The sequence below is a fragment of the Synchytrium microbalum genome (genome assembly GCF_006535985.1).
Source record: "Synchytrium microbalum strain JEL517 chromosome Unknown SmJEL517_scf0012, whole genome shotgun sequence".
Classification (NCBI taxonomy): Eukaryota; Fungi; Chytridiomycota; class Chytridiomycetes; order Synchytriales; family Synchytriaceae; genus Synchytrium; species Synchytrium microbalum.
In genome coordinates, this window is record NW_022158361.1 from 435,535 (window position 1) to 457,322 (window position 21,788).

A 21,788-nucleotide genomic window follows, 5' to 3' on the forward strand; every position below is an offset into this window, starting at 1 on the left:
CCAGGATATGTTATGCGACATGCGAATTGGACGTTTCTGCTGTCCTCTCCTCAAGACATCTTTAGATTACTTCCACCAAAAGCGAAAATAGACCTTGGTAAGTGCAAATGAAGGAGACATGCAGATGCGTAGCCGTACACTGAGATGTCGTGTGGCTCTGCAAGGAAAGGCTGGTCTTTCTCCATGGTGTAGCTCTGAACTCGCCGTTCCGTGATGGCCTGTGATGGAAAAACATACATGAACTGAAAGAAATATGGAGTTGGACGCAAATCAGATTTTCTGCACGTTTCAAAGACTCGGACGTACTTGATATAAAAGACTTCAGTATTGTAAGGGTCTGTTATCGATTCAATAAGTGTGTGCCCTTATGCAGTGCTGTCTTGAGAGCACCAGCAGCTGCCTTCCAAATGCCACCAAAGTGAGTCAACCCTCCAATCTTGTGTTTTCCGACATCGATACCTTAATATGTATTCAATCTTACACATTTACATCACTTCAAGTGCCCTTGATTCCTTCTTTGCAATTCGCAAAGAAACAAACAACGTTCTAAGTTGGCAAAAAGATTACGGCACCACACGATACTGCTGCTTCCGACCGGATGGTTCTGCTAAATGGAAAAAGCTGGTGTTGGGAATGATATAAGTGTGGATCTTCCTGGAATCTGCTGGGTTTCTGATAGAGCAGGATTTAAAGCCTTCTCTAGTTGCTGCAAATCCCATAATAACCGATGATGGGATTCAAGCAAATTGAAAGGATTCTTTAACATATCTGCTCAGACTTGCTGAGCGACATGCTTCTCTGTGTGATGGCGTGAAATATAGAAACTTAGATGTCTCCCTAAACTTGATGTGATAAAGGCGTAACACCACCCTTTCGCTCAAGACCTTTCGTGAATGCAAAAGTTGAGCACTCAGTTGCAGCGTCATAGTCAGCTGATATAAGCTGAACCTCTCCTCACCTTTGTTGAACTTCCAAACCGATTCATTGACGTTTGACAACGAAGTGAGACATAATGTGAGCAGTTCTCTTAAGAGAAACTAGCGGTCGCTCTACAGTCATAAAGTCAAAATGAATGAAATGTAACGTGAGAGATATTGAAGGGTGTGCTGCAGTCATTGGAAGTGTCTTTAACGTAGCTTTCGATGTTTGGGACATTGTTTCAAAATCTCATCATGAGTTTGCCAACCAACGATGTAACTGGCATTAAGAACACGTCGACGTGCGTTTCAAATTAATATGAATATCTCTATCACTTCATATAGACAATGAACCTATATAAGACTTTGAACCTTGAAAATTTGCGGTTAAGCTTGATGACCATTAATCACGCATCGGTTCAGATTCAAGGAATCCAAGCACGCTGTCGATGCTCTCAACGTGACCGTAGACACCATCTACTCCTATCGCGTGGCTGCCCCCAGCATGCTTAGCTTAATACATTTTTCAGCGAAAACTTAAACAAGCAGGGGCTTTTCTACATCCACGAGACGACGAGTCATTAAATCAATCAAAAGGAGCAGAGGTACATATTCGCAAATAATATCCACATCGATTCATCACGCAAAATTCCACATCGAACCACTCTAACACGCCCTCTGTAGTTTTCCCTTTTAATCGTGTTTGCCTCAGTTTCGGAACGATGTGGAAGACCGCTGCCATCGTTATTCTATGCCTGTCTAGCTGCATCAATGCCATACCAGGTACGTGAATCTGTTGCGATGCGCTTCCTCGCCACCCAGTACATCGCTGACCAAACATCGTCATCATTTGTCGTTTGTGTCTAGTTGTGGTGGAGCTAGCTAAAGCACCGGTTCGTGCAACGCCTGCAGCTACTCCTGAAGCTACCCCAGCTGCATCATCAGCATCAGCTCCCAAAGTTGGAAACCCTGTACCATTGATCTCGATGTGCTCGTCGCCTGGTAGGAAGCTTGAGCTTGCAGCTTGAGCTTGATATTTTCAATGTAGTTTCCTTACTGATCGCCTTATCTTCCGCTTTGCTATCTTGCAGGTCAAGTCGCTTTAACGTTTGATGATGGTCCATACCTGGTATGCACTGGAAACTGTGTTTTAAACCCCCTCATCGATTCAGCCTTTAAGATTCCTTTCATTGTTTCTAGTATACCACTCAAGTAGTCAACTTTTTGACCAATCTCGGTATCCATGCCACCTTCTTTGTCAATGTAAGCTCCCACCATCGATCTTGTTGGAAACGGTCTTTACCTCAAGGCTAACGCCTGATTATTCAACAGGGTCAAAATTACGCAAGCATTGACGACTACCAAGGTGCCTTAAAAGCCATGCTTAGTGGTGGTCACCAAATTGGTTCTCATACATGGTAAAAGAAACCTCTGCTCAGACGGATTGCTCGGCTTCTAAGCAATACCCCAACCACTATGTAGGAGTCATCCAGATACCCCATCACTCTCTGACGCCGCATTCACAGACCAAGTCACTCGTTTGGAAGTTGAGCTCAAGAAGCTTGTTGGTATTACCCCTGCTTGTAAGTGATTGCATGTGAGAATATCATTAGGCCTGTTTTTGCACCAGACTGAATCACTAAGCTCCATCCACTCGAATTTGCAGACTACAGACCTCCATACGGTGACATAACGGATGGCCAACGAGCCATCCTCGGTGGGTTGGGATACCATGCTGCCATCTTATGGAATGTGGATACCTTTGTACGTAGCCGTCGCCTTCCTTCTTTATCTCAGCTTCTTCATTTTTTTCGCATCACCACTTACACACTCCCCTCTCTCTCACCACCAGGACTACAACCACGCAGCAGCAACAGAATCCAACATCCAAACCTCACTAAACAATGTAAAGAACGGCGTCGACCCACAAGGATCCGGCTCATCATACATTATTCTAGAGCACGATGTGCAGCCTGTTACGGGTGATATCAGCGCAGAGAGTGGGTTTGCTGGTGGTAGTTATTTGTCGCAGGTGGTTAGTTACTTGAAGGGTAAAGGGTTGAAGTTTGTTACTATTGCTCAGTGTGCGAATAAAGGTGGTGCGTACAAGTGAAGAGCTTGAGCTGGTATGAGGATAGTGGTGGTGATGAGTGTGTATCTATAAGAAAAGAGAGAAAACTGGGGAGTGGTATCTATTTGTGGGATGTCTGAACAAATATTTAGGGACCGGATGAAAAGAGATACTTTGGAGGGAGTGACGCTGATACCTGAAGCATATTTGATATGCTGTAACTTTACTGACAATCATCGGCTGTGCTGTCTCCACTGTTATCGTTTTTGTGTCTTCGTCATGTTATTTCCGTCAAGAATACAAACATAATATTTAATCTAACCTGGGCAGGTGTGCATCTACTGTGCTGGTTAAGGCTCTTTTGGTTTACTCGCGCTCTCCCTTTCTTTTATTAACAAGTGTTAATGGGAAGGTTTAGCTCTGCGAACAAACGACAACCGAAGGTAGTGTACACGAGGTCGTCGTTTCCAACCTTATACGGTTTTCGCACTCAAAGTTGCCAACATTCTAAAATTGTACTTATCCTCTCCTTGCTAACTATCTACTAAGTTTTTATGTTATTCGTTTCTTTCTATCTGCAAATCCACAAACACACCAACTCCCTTTCCTCTCTGTAAATACATGATGCAAAAAAGATCTTTTGAGGTCATTTCATTCCTTCCTTTTACTCTTTACTTTCGAGGAGTGTTGATGCTGAGACTTTTCAATCTCTTCATCATGTCATCGATAGATACATCCACTTCGTCAACAGTTTCATCTACTTGCCAATCATTCGGGTCGTCAAACTCATCACTGGATCCATGATGACTTGGTGGGACAAGGCGATCTTTCGTTTTTGATGTTGGTATGACAGTAGTGCTTTGACTACGTTGAATAGGTTGACGTGGGGGAGTGGCACCAGGAGACATGGGTGATGTGATCCAGTTACTACCAACGGTCTTGGTTGGTGTAGTTGTTGTTGTTAATGTTGTTGTTGACATAGAAGGAATACTAGTGCTAGCAGTCTTGGCTTTACCATTGCGTATCACCTTTTTGGCTTCTGCTTCTACTTCCTCCTCAACCATCATCGTATCGATGCTTCGAGCACTATTACCATGGTTGGAGTTACAACCTTCATCTGATGTAGGTGTCACCATGGATTGTCTGCTCGATGATCTTGCCGATGAAGATTCGACGGTGTCATCAATCAAGATACCGAGACGAGCTTCCACTTCTGGAGGAATTTCAGCGTCCGGGTCCCAATGGAATGGTATTGGTAGACCTTTTTTTGAAATCATGAAATTCCGACCTTAGTAGATGCAACAGCAATTTTTTTGGAACATCGCACTTGACCAATACCTGCACGAGACCTTCCGTCCAGATAACTGACTGCATGATCTCGAGCAGTCACAGACGTGAATAATATAAATACAGTAGGTTCACCAAATTGTTGGACTTCAGTAAACTCAACCAGTCCTGATTGCCTGGCAAGAGCATATGTGATGACTGATTTGTCCTTGTAACCAAAGACACATAGCAGCTGGTTGGAAAACGCCTTGGTTCGAAGCGCCAAGGCCTCTGGACCAACACTTCCTTGTATGAACTCCGCACAAAAGTTGGTCAATAAACTATAATATGAAAGTGTGTGAGATTCAGGTCTGATGAGTATATAGAAACGTCTTTGTTTTGTACTTTATAGAGCACGCAGCAGCTTCTGCATCTTCTGCAGTTCTGAAATCCAATCCGTTCTCATTCAGGACGTTGACACCTTGAAACCTGATATGTTGTGAGAAAGGAATCAACATAGACATTCGTGAGCACTCCCGTCTATACGTGCATGCAGCTTGTTTTGCGTCATCAAATTCAGAAGATTCGTACTAACATGGAAAAGAATCTGATAGCAGCCTTCCCCGAAATGACCAAGTCTTGAGGCAACAAGATACGTAATCTTGTTGAAGGGATTTTTCCAAGATCATGATTCTTCAATTGATGCTTGGTAGCAACCAAACTCAATTTGATCTTGTTCTTGGTGATTGAGTAGGATTCTGCGACTCGAGCAGATACCGTATCCTGAATAAAAAAAATAGCAAGGAGAAACCCCTAATGAAACGGCAATTATAATACTTACCCAAAAGTGAGCAAAGATACGTGGCGAGTCTCGATCTGGCCGACCTTCGAACGATACTGGGCAATGTGGAGGATTTCGATGAGACACAAGCCCCATACCTTTTATCGTACTTGCGACTTTGGCAAAGCAAAGTCATATACATGTATCCTTACCCTTGCGGAAGCCAGGAAAACTCAAGAAGTAAAGCAAAACTTGCTCCGATGTCCTTCCGTCAGAGAGATCAGGCAAGTACAAGGTAGTCGCGAATCCAGTTTCCAGTCCAGCAGCATTGATAGCCTTCTATCATTACAGAAAAAGATACATTAACATTCATCCATCGCGATTCTAGCCAAACTTCACAATCTCACTCACTGCCTGACGATGATAATACGGAGCCAAATTAGTCACATAAGATATATAATCGAAAGCGAGTTTGGCATTATCATCATTCTGGAACTTGATATTGTAGCCTCGAACTGACGAGTCGACACCGACGAAACCTCGCGTATCTGCGAAAAGCATTGCGAGTGCACCGAGTGTGATGTATGGTCGTCGACATACGAAGAAGGATGAGGTTGGTTCTTCATCGTATGGAGTCCATTCGATTTCAGGCTGTTCTTTGCCAGTCCTATAGACGATTGTGGGATGATGAAGGTCAATGAGAGGTACAAGTGCCATATATTTTTAGTTTGGTGTTTCTGAAGAAAGAAATAGCAAAATGTGCATTCATTATGATCATAATAATCAGGCTGCATCATAAATCGGCTCATGTCACTAGACCGAACTACCCATACAACCAACAATCACATGTCTACCAAACATCACTTCAAACACCACATACCATCGGTCAGGCCTAGATTGAAACCCCTTTGATTTGAACATCTTGATGGCTTGACGTGCATTGTATTCACTCTAATCAAGACCCGGAATTGAATGAGCTTGGATCACAAAACACTCATGTGAGGTTCAAATGTTGATGAAGAGCACTTGCATCAAAGAAGACAATGGCAAAATTGGTAAAGAACCATATTTTCTCAAATCCAGGTAGACCTCGAGCATATCCCAGTATTTCAGCGATGGTTTTTCTCGTGACGGGTTTGTCCAGAATGCATTGTTTGGCAACCTGTTCTTTTGTTAGGATTACCTATATGCGACGAAGAGATTATTAGAGATAATTCATTTTATTGTGCTTAAATGAGCGATGAGCTGTGTCTCTTACCATGTTGTCTTCTACTTCTTTTGTACAGTTGCTCCAGTTTCCTGAACAATGTGTGAAATTACAACAGCGCCTTCGTAAGATGGAGGAGCTGAATATGACGCGTACCAACTGCTGGGAATGCAGGCTTCATCAGTCTATCACGTTTATCTAGCTCATTGGGTTCGAGCTTGCAGTCAAACAAACATGTCCTTCCTAAACATTTTTTTTTATTATGTTACAGAGAGTTCAATATGATGAAGATTATTACATGCGATCTTGATTCTTTGACGAGAAAGATACCGATGCTGCTGAGGCCTTGTCACCGGGATACGACCGTTGTGCTTGTCCAACTCTAGACTTGAGTTGAGCTTGAGAGTAGAAGCTGTCCTTTCCAGACACAAGCTCAGCACGTGGATCCAAAGATACGTAGTCGTCAACTGGATTTGACGACGAAGAGGAAGTGAGTCTTTGTATGCAAAAAGAAAAGACCATAAAATTCTAAACACACCTTTGGGTTCGTAAACATTAGCAACTGACTTGTTTGCAACAAACTTGGCGTTCATCCAGCCTTCATCGTCTTCGTCCTCATCTCCAGAAACATCCCAATCACGACACGATTTACACTTCTTGACACCATGCAAATCACACGTCCATTCTTCATCTTCTAGTTTCTTCTTCTTTCTTCGTGCCATCGTCTCGTCTCCTTCATCATCATGACCAACAGCTTCTTTATTACTGCTGCCTTCCTTTCGCAGCTTTTTCTGAAATGCAATCAGTTTCGCCAATCCATCTGCACCCGTCCCACCCTTCTTAACAGCAGGACGAGCTTTATCTGCATATTGAGCTCGTATCTGATCCACCATGGATTCAGGTTTGGAGCTTGTTGTTACTGTTGTTGATATAGGTGTTTTACCAATCTGTTTGATTTCAGACCGAAGCTGCTGGATCTTGTCACGTATTCCTGACCTAACAATAAATGCATAAACGTGTCAGTTATGAGTAAGTCTTGCAGTCAAAAAAATCCAAATGGTTTTGTACTGAATTGACGCCTATGGCTCACTTTGCAGTTTCACTTGGCATTGCAACGACAGATGATGGTTCAGGTGATTTACTATTCGCACCACGTTTCCCTTCATTCACATGGCTAGTCTTGCTCTTCTTTACCACTTTACGTGGCCCCGCGTCATCTGAATCACTATCATCGTCATCATCACTACTATTCTGCTCTCTCCGTTTCTTTATTGCTGGTCTTTCACTCCTCTCTTCAGCCTTTTCACTAGGAGCATTCTTGTTCAAAGCTTCCAAACCACCAGTATCTTGACGAATCCGCGGGTCATCAACGATCACATCATGCATACTCTTCACTCTTCCGAATTCTATATTACTATCTCCAGCTTGGTCTTGCTGTTCGTCGTCTGCAAACGACAAGACTGCTAGATTCTTCTTCTTTTTGGTCTTTGGTTGTGTTTGGGACTGTTGAGCGGATGCAGCGGCTGATTGGACTTGAGCACGACGTTCAGTAGCTGTTATTCGAGGTTCTATGTCGTCGAATGGGTTGAATAGTACTTCGACAGATATTACTTTGGGAGGGTAGAGTGGTCGTTCTTGTTCGTCGACATCTAGTTCTCCGATTTTGAGGACGTTGTATAGTGTTTCTCCAACCACCTTTGTGTGTGAAGTAAGGAATATTGTAAGTTAAATGGCCTTGTGCAAGTAAATGGTCCTACAGAATGACAGAGCTGTAACCTTTCCGAATAGCGTGTTCTTCTTAAACAGCTCATCTGCACGATCCAATGTGAAGAAGAATTGACTCGTGTTATCGTTGGGACCCGTGTTGGCCTATTTACACAAAACGATTGTTGAGCTTTCAAGGATCCAGAGCTTGTAGCGGTTGTACTAAGTGTCTCTTTTTTTACCATTCCAACAAATCCACGACGTGAATACTTTAATCGACTGTGGAACTCATCTACAAACTTGAGAGCAATGTATCAGCGACATCTTGATCAACAAAGGGAACGGCAACATGATTGAACGTACTGGTTGACCATAGATTGACTCTCCACCCTCACCAGTTCCTAAACAGTCAAACATCAGCGTCATTGATCCAGACATCATACTCCCTTTTGCAATGAGCTCATACCTTTCGGATCACCACCCTGTACAATGAAATTCTTGACAACACGGTGGAAGATTGTATCATCATAGTATCCTTCCATACTAAACGAGTTTGATGTCAGCTCCAAATCCCTTTCACCAACCAATGTAATGCGCGAACAGCAACAATATACCATAGTTGAACAAAGTTTCGACACGTTTTTGGAGTTTCTTTAGACCATAGTTCAATTTCAATGTCGCCCATTGTCGTGTGCATTACAATCTAAGTATGGATTTGACGGTAAAAACAAAGACCAAGGAACAAGCAAGGAGATGCCAACGAGATTAAATGGATCTTACCTTGCCCTGAGTAGGCGGCTCCTGTACGTATGCGTACGACATGCTTGAAAGCTGTTAGATTTGAACGTCAAGATTGGAACAGCAGAAGATGCTACGACCTTTGACGAGTGTGGATAAGAAGCTAATCGAGGAAGGTATGCTATTTTATACGCGTTTGACACCCATCTACCTCTTGTCCTTGCTCCTTTCCTTGTTAGGTATAGCTTCAAAACGCGACCAAATATCAAAACCGATCTTGGCTTAATAGCTTCGTCATGAGCGCAGATACGAGACGGCAGGTGCTGCGACTATACAAGGAGGCAAGTATGAAAGCTGTTTATTGATCTCCTTTTCCATGTTTCTTGATCCGCAATGTTGACAATTCCAAACTGACAAAACATCCTCAACTTTGACCTAGTTGCTATACGTTGGCAAGACATATCCAGCAGGATTCGACTACTTCAAACCAAAGCTAAGAGCTGCCTTTGAGAAAAAGAGACACATTACTAGTCCAGAGGACATTCAAAAGGGCATCAAATTGGGAAATTACGTGTATAAGGAGCTTGAGGCACTGCACTTCCTCAAGAAGTATCGGACGATGAAGGCGAGATATGGATGATTATTCTAGTCAGGTAAGCGTGTTTGAGTGGTCCTACGAGTGCAAATGCTGAACTAACAAACTTACCATCCAATTCTCTTAGTCTCTCTCCAATTCATATGTATATATTCCCGTCATCAGGATACGTAATATTTATAAATCTTAAAGTTAAATAGTTATCTCATGGACAAGGAATTTGGAAGCGATCTAGTGGCTGGATTTACGTTCCTGATTCCTGATCGATTCCCAATTCAGCGCGACACCCCTGCCCCCAGTTCCAAAGAATTCAAGATATCCAAACTCGACATATACGCCTACTCCGCATCGTCCTTTCGCCTGATCTTCGTGATCTAGTGGTTTCTCCCTCAAAACCAGGAGTTTGGCTTACGGTAGCAGATGACCATTTGCCTTTCGAATTTTGAGGGGTTAACCAACCAGCTTCCTTCGGCACAATCTCTAACGTTGCGCTCATCTGCAAAAGAACATTGATTATAAGAGGCATCTACTACTCTACCTTGGACCGATTGATACGAGAGATCTTGTGTGCTCAACATGACCGCTTTACAAGAATTTATCGAAATCACACGGAACGGTGACAAAGAAACCATCCTAAAAAAGTTACATGATAACGTCATTGGAAGTAATGTAGTGTTGGAAACATGTTTTGGTAAGGGATTGGCCCCAATGGAGATGTTGTAACTCTCTCGCACACGAAATTGACACAATCACATCTGTAAATTTCGTGCACCAGGTCCAAGGAAGATCATATACTCGGATTGGATTGCATCTGGGCGATCTTTGAAAATGATTGAAGATTTCATGCAGGTACGTCACGTACAATACAATAATCTCGGAGGTTGTGTCAGCCTGTGCTAAGACAATCCATTGGTGTGTAGGCTCAGGTGCTTCCATTCTATGCAAACACACACACCTCCGCTACGATATCTTCAGTTGTTACAAGTGATGTAAGCCGTATCTATCGAATTGCTATCGCGTTGAGCCCTGGACCTGATTGTGCCTTTCTTTGGGGATGTGTGTAGCGACGAGAAGCTGCCCGTTCAGTAATCAAGAAGGCTGTAAACGGAGGTCCCGACACTGCAGTCATATTCACTGGGTCTGGAAGTACAGCTGCTATAGCAAAGGCTGTCGACGCATTGAATCTTCGTGACGAGTCGTTCTGGATTCAGGTCGCCATCGATCGTGGTTCAATTTCGGAAAAGAATCGATTGAAGAAGGAGGATAGGCCCGTCGTGTTTTTGTCTGTGCAGGTACATTGTCGATTCTTGTGCACTCATAAGTTTCTCCTGATCAATTTTTTTTTGTTGCTCAGGAACATCATTCAAACACACTTTTATGGCGAGAATCCTGCGCTGAAGTCTACGTAGTGGACCAAACAGATGATGGCGCAATCGACCTAGTAGATCTGGAAAAGAATCTCAAACTCTACCGAGCCCAGCAACGCCCCTTAATGATTGGAACTTTCACAGCTGCATCGAATCTCACCGGTTTGCTGAACGACACCAACAAGATATCAGTCCTGTTACACAAATACGACGCACTAGCCTTCTTCGATTACGCATGTGCAGCTCCCTATGTGAAACTAGATATGCACCCAGATGCTCTACATTTGCCGGAAAGTGATCGTGATTTGGCGTATCCAGATGCTTTATTCATATCCCCGCATAAGATGCTTGGAGGGCCTAGTACGCCTGGGCTGCTTATATGTAGGAAAAATCTGTTTGCCTTGAGAGGAAATGTACCAACTGGTATGTGTAGCTGGTTCGCCGCCCTTTTTTTCGCGATTGCCACAAATTCACATTCTTTTTTCATAGTTCCCGGAGGAGGCACCATTGAACTGGTGTATGATTCCACGCTTACATATACGGAAGATTTGGAAGGTCGTGAGGAAGGAGGAACACCGGCAATTGTTGATTCGATTCGATGTGGTCTAGTGTTTATGGTGAAAGAGGCTGTCGGAACTTCGTTGATACATAGTGTGGAGCAGGAGACGTCAGCGTTGTACGGTCCAAGGCTACGTGCTATGGAGAATGTGGATGTGCTTGGTCAAGTAAGCATCCAAAAAAATTGTCTGCAAATACCGCCTATGTTTCCTTATTGAAGCGTTTGTTGCATAGGATGGTCCATTAGGACGATTACCTTTATGGTGCATTCGTATGAAAATACCGGCTGCTGTTTCGCGACGACTGGGGTATGCGAAAGATCGGGAAATGTATATACATCACGATGTTGTGAGCTTGCTTCTGAATGACCTGTTTGGTACGTTTTGTTGAAGCCCCTCCAAAAGCCACAAGGAACTGAAATCAGCTCCTTATAGGCATACAATCACGTCCAGGATGTATATGCGCAGGACCACTAGGATCTAGACTAATGTCAGTTCCACAATCTGTACCTCTCATGGATGCCGTATTAGGAGTCAACAGACACGACAATGGCTTCAACCGTGGATACCATTGTGGAAATGACGCAATGTGTCATTCCACCCTTGGCCTCCCACAATCCGCTGAATCCTCGGACACACTAGCAGATATTGTAGTGGAACGAGCCAAGAGTATGGACGCTTCTTTTGCTACTCAAATGGGCATTCGCAAGAGCATCAGTCTAGGATCTACTAGGCCTCTTGCCAAAACACCAGAAAAGAAAATTACAGAAGCTAGAATGGTTAGACTATGGGCTCGTCTTCGACGTCTGACGAGAGCTAAAGAAGCATCTACCGTACTTGTAAGCATCTCACCAGCTCAACCGACAAGTATAAACCGAAAGCAACCACAGTCACTTGGTCCGGAATGGCATCTCAAGCTTGGATATAAACGATTATACCTGTTTAAACTGGGATTTACGAGATTCGCAATCAACTACTTCCAGAGTGAAGAAGAAGCCGAATACATCTTCAAAGCTATCGAATGGATTGCCAAGAAAGGATGGGCTATGCTACCAGCATATACCGTAAACCCGGAAACCGGTGTATGGAAACTACGGACAGGTGTACCATCCACGACAACCATCAAGGCCTCCGATAGCACAGTAACATTGAATAATCCCGAAGTAGAGGACGAACTGCTAGCACTGTTCACACCTCTATCACCATCATCCGCACCCTCATTTGATAAATGTCTGGAAAAGGCGGATGAGATTGCGGAAAAAGTCAAGAATTGGACGAGCAGGCATTCGGATTTGTTTGAGATGGAACGACAGCGGGATCAGGATTTGTTTAATTGTGTGGAGGCAGAGTCTATTAGGTGGTGTTGTTTCCCGTCTGAGATTCAGAGTCTTGTTAGTGATGTGTTGTAAGTAATCCCAGGTAGAATGAGTTTATATCGGAGGGGAGAGAGACTGTAAAACTAGGGGGCGAGACTGTAACATTTCCTTTTAGTACCTAATAATTGAATTTGTAATTTCTGGGGGTAATATGTGTTTTTGAAACGATTTGGGATTGGTGTTTGCACAATATGGTTTTGAAATGTGGATCTTGATTAATGGCAAAGACCTCATGTCATGATTTGCTAGACTCACTGGAAGCTATTATGCTACTTTTCTTATTCGAACACCCCAAACACGCTGGTCTGAATTCTAAGCTCCTGCTGGGCTTGGAGACCCCCGTCATTTTCTGGAGCTGTAGCTGGAAAAACTTGATATTTTCCTTCACTGTATTCCTGGTGTTTGCAAAGTCAGTGACACTGTTTCAAACTCAAAAGCCCTCAAGTTTATGATTTGGATTCCTTTTATGATTTGGATTCAATATTTTGAAAGACTTATGAAGGTAAGTTCTGCCTGATCATCCACACTTCCTCTATTTGTTAAAGGAATATAAACGAAGTTCGTAGTCTGTTGTGGTGAGACGCACGTGAGACTAGATCCCGTGTTGACTGGCAGCGCCAAAGTGAATAGGATCACAGTAGAGTAGCAGGGCAAGCATTCTATTGCTTCCGAGAAACGCGGATGAGGAGTTTTTGGGCACGGATTACAACAACACACCAACCTACACTAGCAGTCCATACAACCGTCAAAGACAAACGAAGCGCTTCACAGATCCAAGATTCAAGACGTCGACCAGCCATTGTAGGTTTCTAGATACGAAAAGGGCACAAGAGCATGTAAATCACCACTTTGCTGCAAACGTTCATTTACATGCATATCCATTTGCACATGTGGAGCAGCACACACATTGTCGGAGAGTGTCAATGCCTCGTGTTTGGATAGAGAGATTGTCGGTTGTCATATTCTATTTGAAGCGCCTGCAAACGCCAAATGTGTTCTGAACAACACAACAACACAGAACTCACAAAACGAGTTCTGTGTTGTTGATGCGTGCAGTAGATAATTGAAATCCTTTTTCACTTGATTCATATTCATTTTAATTTTTTGGTCAGTCGCCTCCAAGCAAACCGGACGTTTCTGTTAATTTCCAGTCAAGTAATCGGAACAACAGACATACTGCTTGTTCACAAGAAATCATTACATATTTGATACAACAAAATAGAAACGTTTTATTATAGACACAATGTCCTTGTAGTTATCATACCAAACTTCCCTGTTCCCTTCGTATCACAAATCACTATACTACGAGGCAGTCGGAAACAGAATCTTGGAAGCGCCATGTATTGCGCTCGTTTACGCTCTATAACAGCTATTGCTTGATGGACTGCTTGTCGCCTCGAAGACCAATTTCTACGAAAATGGTTTTGGCTGGATGAAAAGGAAGTTCTGATTGTAGCGGCCAAAACCAAGCAAGTTCGAATTGAGAGTTTACCTAATCTATTCATCATAATGATGGGCGGCAACAGCAATGTCCCTGTTACTATCAATGTCAGCAAGCTGACGGGGATAGAAGGCTGTTGCTTTACTCAATCGAACCCTTTGTTTCACAAACAGCCATTCCACTGGCGCGCCTCGTAATACATCTTAATAACATTCCAATCATTAAGCAGCACCGGAGATGAGACGAGCCTGTGGAGATTGACGTCGGTTAGCTCCAGCAATTCCCGTAAATCAAAGTTGCGGCAATTGTAGCGACAACAAAACCAGACATACCTCTTGCAAGCGCAATCATTACATAGACGAGCTTGAATCGACAATAACAATTTTTTTGACGTCTAGGCAGCCAGAACCCATACTATAAGTGTTGCAAAAGAGACGTACGCAATCTACAGTAAAGCAGTCATCCAAACACGTTTACACCCAAGTACGAGATAAAAGAATCATAAACCAATGGCAGAGCACTACAGAGACTTTCGTAATGTTCAAATACGTACGTGGCAGTCCTATCCTGGCGCGATTGAGAACATTGAGATACAACTCATAGCACCAGGTGTTTGGGACAGCAAGCAAGGGCTCATTACGGTTTTAATGTAGTATTTTAACTGTTTATATCAACGTTTGCTATCTCTTATATCTTCAAGCAGAACTGTAACCAAATTCAAGACAAGTAACGCATCAACATTTAACTATTGTCGCCCTCGCTTCCTATTACAGTCCAAACGCATATTCATCTAACCATGTTCTATTAAAATATTATACATCCAACAATGCAAATAATCAACACGATCCAAACTCCTTTTACGCAAGATAATCATAATGATCGGGAGCTTCACCCGGTCGTTCGATATACCCCTTCTCAAGCAACGACTCAATCGCCTTCTTGATGGCAGGTACAGGTGGTGCAAAGCGAGAGGAGACTTGAGCCAAGACTTCTTGGACAAGTCGTTGATGAGCCAGTCGTTTTCTGGATTTCATAATTCGAACTATAGCGGCCTAAACGATATGTAAGAGGAATTTTAGAGACTTCGTTTCAGAAGCTTCTTCCTAATAAATGAGGTTCCTTCTTCATAGGATGACTCCCACCTGCAGGTATATAGCACGATCCTCATCTACAGCTCTTCGAGTAGAATCATTCTCTTGTGGTGATTCCAGTTGTAGCATTGCCGATAGTTTGATTTTCGTTCGTTTACTGTGTAAAGGGGTTATGTATGTGAGATGACATTAGGGTTTAAAAAAGAAGCGAAGGACAGGGCTGAGGATGTTTACCTTGAAAACTCTTGACCAACAGATATGGTTGCATCATCGCCCAACGCTTCAGATGAAGTTGATATGAGCCGTATATCCAGTAATGGCTAACCCATGCAGAATCTGGTTAGTAGCGCGTCCTTTTGCTCAACTGTATAAACAAAACGCTTACCTTAGCATGCTTTGACAAATCTCCATGGTTCATTTTCAATGCCTCCTTCAACTCCTTCCAAGTAGGCTTCTTTTCGTCATTGAGCATCAGAAGCAGTGACAATTGAGGCACTGAAACATTCAGTTCGTATCTCTTGTCAAATCCAGAGAGCTTCACGTCGGCTAAAAATGAAAGCCTTTGTCACACGACTGCACCTAATCGAAATGACTCTCACTCCATACTTACCTCTAGCTAACTGATGTAACCACGTCAACTTTCTTCCATTATGATGATGAATATAGAAATTGGTGAATGTTAAGACAGATCTTTCGAGCTAAAAAATGAAAGATGATAAAACGTCAATGTGCATTGGCCTCACAATTCTGCCACATCACTAAGCAACAGTTACCTCTGCCGGCAATGAAAGCAATTCAAGAGGCTTCCCAAATGTAGGCCATGATCCGGCAGTCAAAACCATCATATTGGATTCGACTATATTTGCAACCAAAGAAGATAGGAGTCAGAGGAGCAAAAAAGATCAGCCGCAATCTCGATGCTCTTACCAGCCAAGCGCACACCATTATTATTCACAAAGCTCTTGAATGTAGCATTAAGATCATTGCTAACATTCATATCTGTAAACATCCGTTGTAGTTTTGTAGTGTATTCGACTCCACATGCAACCTAACAAACGTAAGTGGGTCAAAGGGGAAAAAGCTTTGCGTACACCTGTACAATAGCCCATACTCACTTTGAGCTTTGATATCATACTAATCTCAGCCTCATCCGACACAGAAGACTCGAAGATCAACCTTCTAGCCAGCATCTTCGAATAAAACTTTTGAAAGACGTCCTTGTCATCAACGTATTTGAAGAGTGTCATCTAAGAAAAGTTTCAACAGAAAAAGGTTATGTCGTCTTTCCAGATTCATGACAAGACCTTCCAACCCACCATTCTTGATATCCTATCTTCTAATTCACCATCCGTTAGATTCGTCTTGGTCGTCTTGCGTAATATCGAATCACAATATCTCGCCAAGACTTCTGGACCTCGTGCATTAGGGTTTGATGTCGTGTCGTTTACTATTGTTCGGAAGGCCTACAGGAGAGCAAGAGCAACAGTGAGCACTTTCCAAGGAGCGTCAGAACATTTTTTCTCATGCCTTATCAATAGCAGCTATAAACGCTGCATCTGCCTTGAACACGTCCGTAGCGAATTTAAGATATTTAGAATGCAAGTCCATCAGCATTTCTACGTAATCTTTAGCTTCCTAGGAAGTGCAACTTCGCGTGAGGCGTTCGAAGGGAGGCAAAAAGGAGTAACCCATTGAGGTATACCTTGGTGACGGTGGTACCCAGTGCTGCAACCATAGCCTTCCCAACACGAGCAATATACTTTTCAAATATCTCTAAAAGTGGATCCACACCATTCGGTATCCTGCTCAAGAGGTTGTATGCCATGTTGCAGTCTATGTAGAAGGTGTTAGTGAGTGGGGAGACGACGCAAAAAAAGTCCTCCAAGAACCCGCCCCCATACCTGATGTATTCTCGTGCTCGACCATCGACTCGAAATGTGCATGCACTCGTTGTTGATGTGCTGCTATGTACTGTGCTTCGCATTCTCGTATTATCTAAAACGAGAATTCGAGGGTGAGTCCCAATCTCGAGACGTACGTATATTACGTATGCCTCGACCTATACCTTGTCATGAGACATCGCATCACAATACCGCTGATTCCTTATGACTTCTTCTTGTAGCCTTGTATTTGCCTAAACAACAAGAATGGGTTCAGCATCGAGCAAAAAAAAAAGCATCAAACGTATGATGTATGCACACAAACCTTGAACATGTAACCCGATATGTTAAGCGTCGATATCACGGTGTTCGATTCAGTTTCATAGTATTCCCGTGTTTGAGCCAGATACACATTCTCGAATTCGTTAATGTATAAATCAAATGGCGTATCACCATCGCGATTCAGTTGCACTAAAAAAACCAAGGCAAAGAGACACCTCAGGAACCGAGTTCTGCACCACGCTGACACAGCAAAGCTTCTAAAACCACATACCAAACGAATCAATAGTCTTCCTCGTAGCTTCATGCGGTATGATCTGCCCATCCCTATCTTGTTTAACAAGCGACATGATTTGCAGTATGAGTCTGTTTGCATTTGTTTTCTTGATTTCGTAGACTACACAATCTCTCCATATTGCGAATGCATGCTACAAGTGAGAACAGAGGGTTAAAAAACGCACTCTCCAAGTATCTGAGATGAGCGGCTTACCGCTTCAACAGACGGTCTCTTCCTTTTCATGGACCTAGCCGTATTATTAGACAGCCGATTCAAGTATTCACAAATCACGTTTGCGAATCTTGATGCTGTCGAGTACTTGTCCCATTCTGTGGCATACGCCGTGACTACGTCGTCAAACTGAAGCAGGTTCTAGGTAGAGTGAGGAGTTTGAGTCGAAAGGGTAACAAGAGAAGATCTGCGTAAACAGGTCCAATTGCGTAATAGACCTGTCCCAGACAAGCTTGATCCACTCCCAGTCTAAACTCACATTGAGCTGCAACGTAGCGTGTCGAGTCAAGAAATCCGATATTCCATCAAAGAGAGCTTCTGTATGAGGACGTGGAGCGGCTGTACACATATCATAGACCATTTGAAACCTATTAATTTCATAATAATATCATAGTCAGAACAAGAGTTTCATCATGTTCTCACAAAACACCCACAAAACGTTGCAATTGGATCTGCTTGAATAGCAACTTACATATCAATTCCCGACACATGGATATTATTGAATTCATACATATTGGAGAGCTCCTTGCAGAAATCGGGAAACACGGTCTCAAAGACCACCTTCTTTGGTCTCAGTGACATCTTTAATCGTATTTCTGAGTTTTCGAGTTTCGAGGATGATGACAGTGTGGGGAAGCTGTTCTGGCGCAGAGACTGATATGAAAGGTGAACGTGTAGAACGATGTGAGTTCGTGATTGCCGCGTCAGATAGCGCTATTTGCCCAGACAGATCCAACTGGAACCAATTCGAGCAATTGCAAAGAAATCGTTTCTATAGATGCGATTAAAATCTTCGTAGTTTTATACAAGTTTATGGTTTTTTGAGCGAAATAGCGAGGGGTGCGTGTGTTTGTGTGTGGTTTTGGTGATTATAGCGGATTATAGTCCAAGTTTGCGTGATCTCCCGGTGTTTTCAGAATATTCCAATTTTTAGTAGCGCGCTGCATTATGATTTGGAATCCCAGCCGGAAATAGCAGCAAATTCCTATTTTCGCCCCTACTTCCTGGTGCAAACTTCTCTTTTTTTGGGTTTTTGGTAATAGACTTCTTGAAGACTTCCTATTAAAAAGATATCCGTCTGAGTACCGTATCATCATTTTGTGGTAAACACGCGAGGAACACGTAAGACATACCAATAGACTCAAAACATGTCATCGTATCTCCTATCATCCTTTTTCGACGGCCGAGCCTGATTCTGCCGTGTCTGCAATCCCAAGTATTCTTCATCAATGGCACCCACACCAAACTAGATTGGTTCATGTTGAGTATCACGTGTGAAAACGAGGAAACAAACAGCTTTCATTTTTAAGGGAAAGCTTACAATGTCGTTTTGGTCGACACGGGTACCAATGATTCTCGCTCGAACTGCACTTCCAGGCCCAATAATCTCGCCATCAGGCTACGTTGGTAGTGTGTGTGTGAGAAGCTGTAAACTTGTAACAGTCCAACCAACAAACGTACATTCTTGTAGACTGAAGTGGTTGTTGAATTATCCAGCTGGTAGCTTTTCGGAATATGCTAATATAATTGGGGTTAGAGAAAGGGAACCCAACATTCAATCAAATCCACATCTACCAGCTCAGACACGAATATGTTCAAAGGACCGATCTCCATAAAGAATCCATTCTTGTTCACATTAGTGACAACTCCATCAACGACTTCATTCTTGAATGGTTTGAGTAGAAGAGCGGTATACGGTATTCGGAATTCAGCAAAACCTGTAGCTGGGACTAGGACACCAGCGCCTATTTCGTGTATCTCCTGTACCATGATGATGTAGCCATATCGACCAGAGCAGGTTCCTTCTACTTGTTCTTTCAGTTGTTTCTCAATCGAGACTTTGAGCTCACCCCGAAAGTCCTTTGGATGTATGTGGAGTGTATGAGACATGGTTCGCTGTGGAGAGTATGCAGAGAGTGTTAATTTGATGATGTGTAATGGAATGCAATGACTGATGTGGTGATTGAGGACAAAGGCATGATAACCCCACGCAATCCCTGCAAACTACCAAACATCGAGTTTTTACCAGTATAAACATGGCGAGAGGCGGTCCGCGCTTGAATTCAATCCAATAGCGTATAATCCAAGGATATTAAATTAGGATGCGCTGTAATCTAACTATAATTCTCCCTCCCCTTGCTTCGTCTGGCGTAGATGAGAATTGGTCGTTGATGTTGGGGCAATCAATCCTGGTACGGTCTAGTATAGTGGTGCCTGATGATTACTAGAATACGATAGATATTCCATGCGTAGCGAAATTTACAATGTCCTCGTGGACCAGATTGTTAACCTAATGCACATAGACACCATTGAGCATTTTGCAAATGAAAAATGTAGACTGCGTGCAAAGAGAAAGTGTCTACTTGGACTCACAGACTAGTTGGTACTAAACTATCTTTCAATGCTAAATGGTCGACTAGAATTATTATTTACGGATGCGTTGATGCCATCACTCCTCGTATCCGCGCAGTTGCAAAAAACGTAGAAAACGTGAAATCTGCGTTCAAGGGCATCTGTCAAGTTTGGAAACTGGTTGATAGCTTGCATCTCTGTATAAAATCGCATCTTTTGGAATCGACCAAGTGTCAACTATTATGGATTTGTTGAAGGACTTCTTTATTGGAAGCCATCAGAAGGCACGTCAAGCATGTAAAATGAACCATTCGCTTGATATTATCAATCATTTTATACGGGTTTTGAACTCAAAATGACTATTGCTTGAGTCTCTTTTTCCGTCTTTCTACAGGACTTGGTCAAACATCACAAACATGAGACAGCGAGCCCAGCACCAAAACATCATCAATATCCCACTCCAGTACCAGTTACAGTCCATCCAAATGTACAAGAAGCATGGCAGGAAGCTGGTGAATCTATCGAAAGTGCTGCAGACATCACAAAGAAACGTGCTGTAAAAGCTATTCGTCGTGGTATCCCTGCGGTTGAAGCTGCTGTCTTGCAGGGTATCCGTGAAGGTGCACTTGTTGGACAACAAGCTACATATCAAGCTAGAGAAGGTGCTCATTATGCGGTAGACTATGTCGCTGATGAAGCTCATAGTCTCCACGAGGGTATCAAACATGGAGCTGAAATTGCTGCAGACTATGTCGCAGATGAAGCTCATACTCTGAAACATGGTGTTGAACATGTCGCAGAGAACGTCAAGGATAGTTTTGAACATGTTGCAGAGAACGTCAAGGATGGTGCTGCAAAAGTCACCGATAGTGTCAAACGCGGCATGAAATCCGCACTCGGCACTGAACAACACGTCGTCCATGAGCTTAAAGAAGAGCTCAAACACGAAACTGCCACGATATACGACACCATATCACGCTTCTTCTCCCGGGAGACTTGGTTTCCACCACGAAAGCCGAGTGTAAAAGTGAAGCCGTCTGGTAAACTTCCTACTACCGGTACTCCTTCGCTTTCTCGTCCCGATGTCACAGTTGAACGATATGGACAATGGCAAGGCATTAATCAACAAATGTCTGAACATATCTATGTCAATGAACCACGAATGATGATTCATCGAGAAGCTACAGTCAATATTATGCCGAATACAGGCAGTCTTAATAGAGGTGGTGCTGGTAGTGTCATTACTGCTGCCCCTGCTCCTGTCTCTGATGCTGATATAATATCAGGTTCCCCAACTGCTTCGGTCACGCCTGAAGCTGCTCAAGTTCGTATTGGTTTGTCATCAGCAGTCTATGGTCTTTTACTCATTGTGGCCTACTTTGTATTGTCAAAGTGAGTGTGTGGCTTCACACGAAGCATGCGGTCGTCGTATGGTGCAGCTTTTTTGGCTCTCGCATTTATTGCGATTCCCTCTGTAGACGTGTATGGAATCATCGACGAGCTACAGGAGTATTCGTAGGTGATGGATCATACGAAATGGCTCGTCAAGCCATGAAGATCGAGTCACAACGAAGTACTCCTCCTACTGCTAATACAACAACAACTGAAAAGCACAACAACTCGCCACCTGGTACTCCTTTATACAGTAGTAGTCCATC

At 43.2% G+C, this 21,788-nt stretch overlaps 4 protein-coding genes across 4 annotated transcripts; 1 reads left to right on the forward strand and 3 right to left on the reverse strand.

The window, feature by feature from the left end:
• Positions 1 to 3,659: 3,659 nt before the first annotated feature.
• Positions 3,660 to 8,768, reverse strand: SmJEL517_g02758 (uncharacterized protein; the record flags this gene model as incomplete). Its single annotated transcript, XM_031168686.1, has 20 exons — positions 3,660 to 4,249; positions 4,327 to 4,595; positions 4,660 to 4,743; positions 4,850 to 5,037; positions 5,096 to 5,151; positions 5,248 to 5,374; positions 5,447 to 5,702; positions 5,916 to 5,986; positions 6,078 to 6,218; positions 6,294 to 6,334; positions 6,399 to 6,459; positions 6,573 to 6,709; positions 6,781 to 7,238; positions 7,333 to 7,937; positions 8,019 to 8,111; positions 8,189 to 8,245; positions 8,310 to 8,347; positions 8,413 to 8,489; positions 8,561 to 8,649; positions 8,727 to 8,768. 20 exons carry the CDS (start codon positions 8,766 to 8,768, stop codon positions 3,660 to 3,662), a joined length of 3,480 nt encoding a protein of 1,159 aa, XP_031025431.1.
• A 212-nt stretch (positions 8,769 to 8,980) lies between these two features.
• SmJEL517_g02759 (uncharacterized protein) lies at positions 8,981 to 9,324 on the forward strand (the record flags this gene model as incomplete). Its single annotated transcript, XM_031168687.1, has 2 exons — positions 8,981 to 9,025; positions 9,124 to 9,324. 2 exons carry the CDS (start codon positions 8,981 to 8,983, stop codon positions 9,322 to 9,324), a joined length of 246 nt encoding a protein of 81 aa, XP_031025430.1.
• A 5,553-nt stretch (positions 9,325 to 14,877) lies between these two features.
• SmJEL517_g02760 (uncharacterized protein) lies at positions 14,878 to 18,360 on the reverse strand (the record flags this gene model as incomplete). Its single annotated transcript, XM_031168688.1, has 18 exons — positions 14,878 to 15,072; positions 15,163 to 15,268; positions 15,346 to 15,431; positions 15,497 to 15,657; positions 15,722 to 15,809; positions 15,885 to 15,967; positions 16,039 to 16,159; positions 16,227 to 16,358; positions 16,428 to 16,574; positions 16,681 to 16,746; positions 16,814 to 16,944; positions 17,013 to 17,106; positions 17,177 to 17,245; positions 17,317 to 17,462; positions 17,545 to 17,698; positions 17,761 to 17,919; positions 18,038 to 18,146; positions 18,251 to 18,360. The coding sequence occupies 18 exons, from the start codon at positions 18,358 to 18,360 to the stop codon at positions 14,878 to 14,880; spliced, it is 2,157 nt and encodes a 718-aa protein (XP_031025352.1).
• A 559-nt stretch (positions 18,361 to 18,919) lies between these two features.
• Positions 18,920 to 19,668, reverse strand: SmJEL517_g02761 (uncharacterized protein; the record flags this gene model as incomplete). The annotated part of the gene is made up of 4 exons (XM_031168689.1): positions 18,920 to 19,024; positions 19,100 to 19,177; positions 19,240 to 19,296; positions 19,354 to 19,668. 4 exons carry the CDS (start codon positions 19,666 to 19,668, stop codon positions 18,920 to 18,922), a joined length of 555 nt encoding a protein of 184 aa, XP_031025353.1.
• Between the last annotated feature and the right edge of the window lie 2,120 nt (positions 19,669 to 21,788).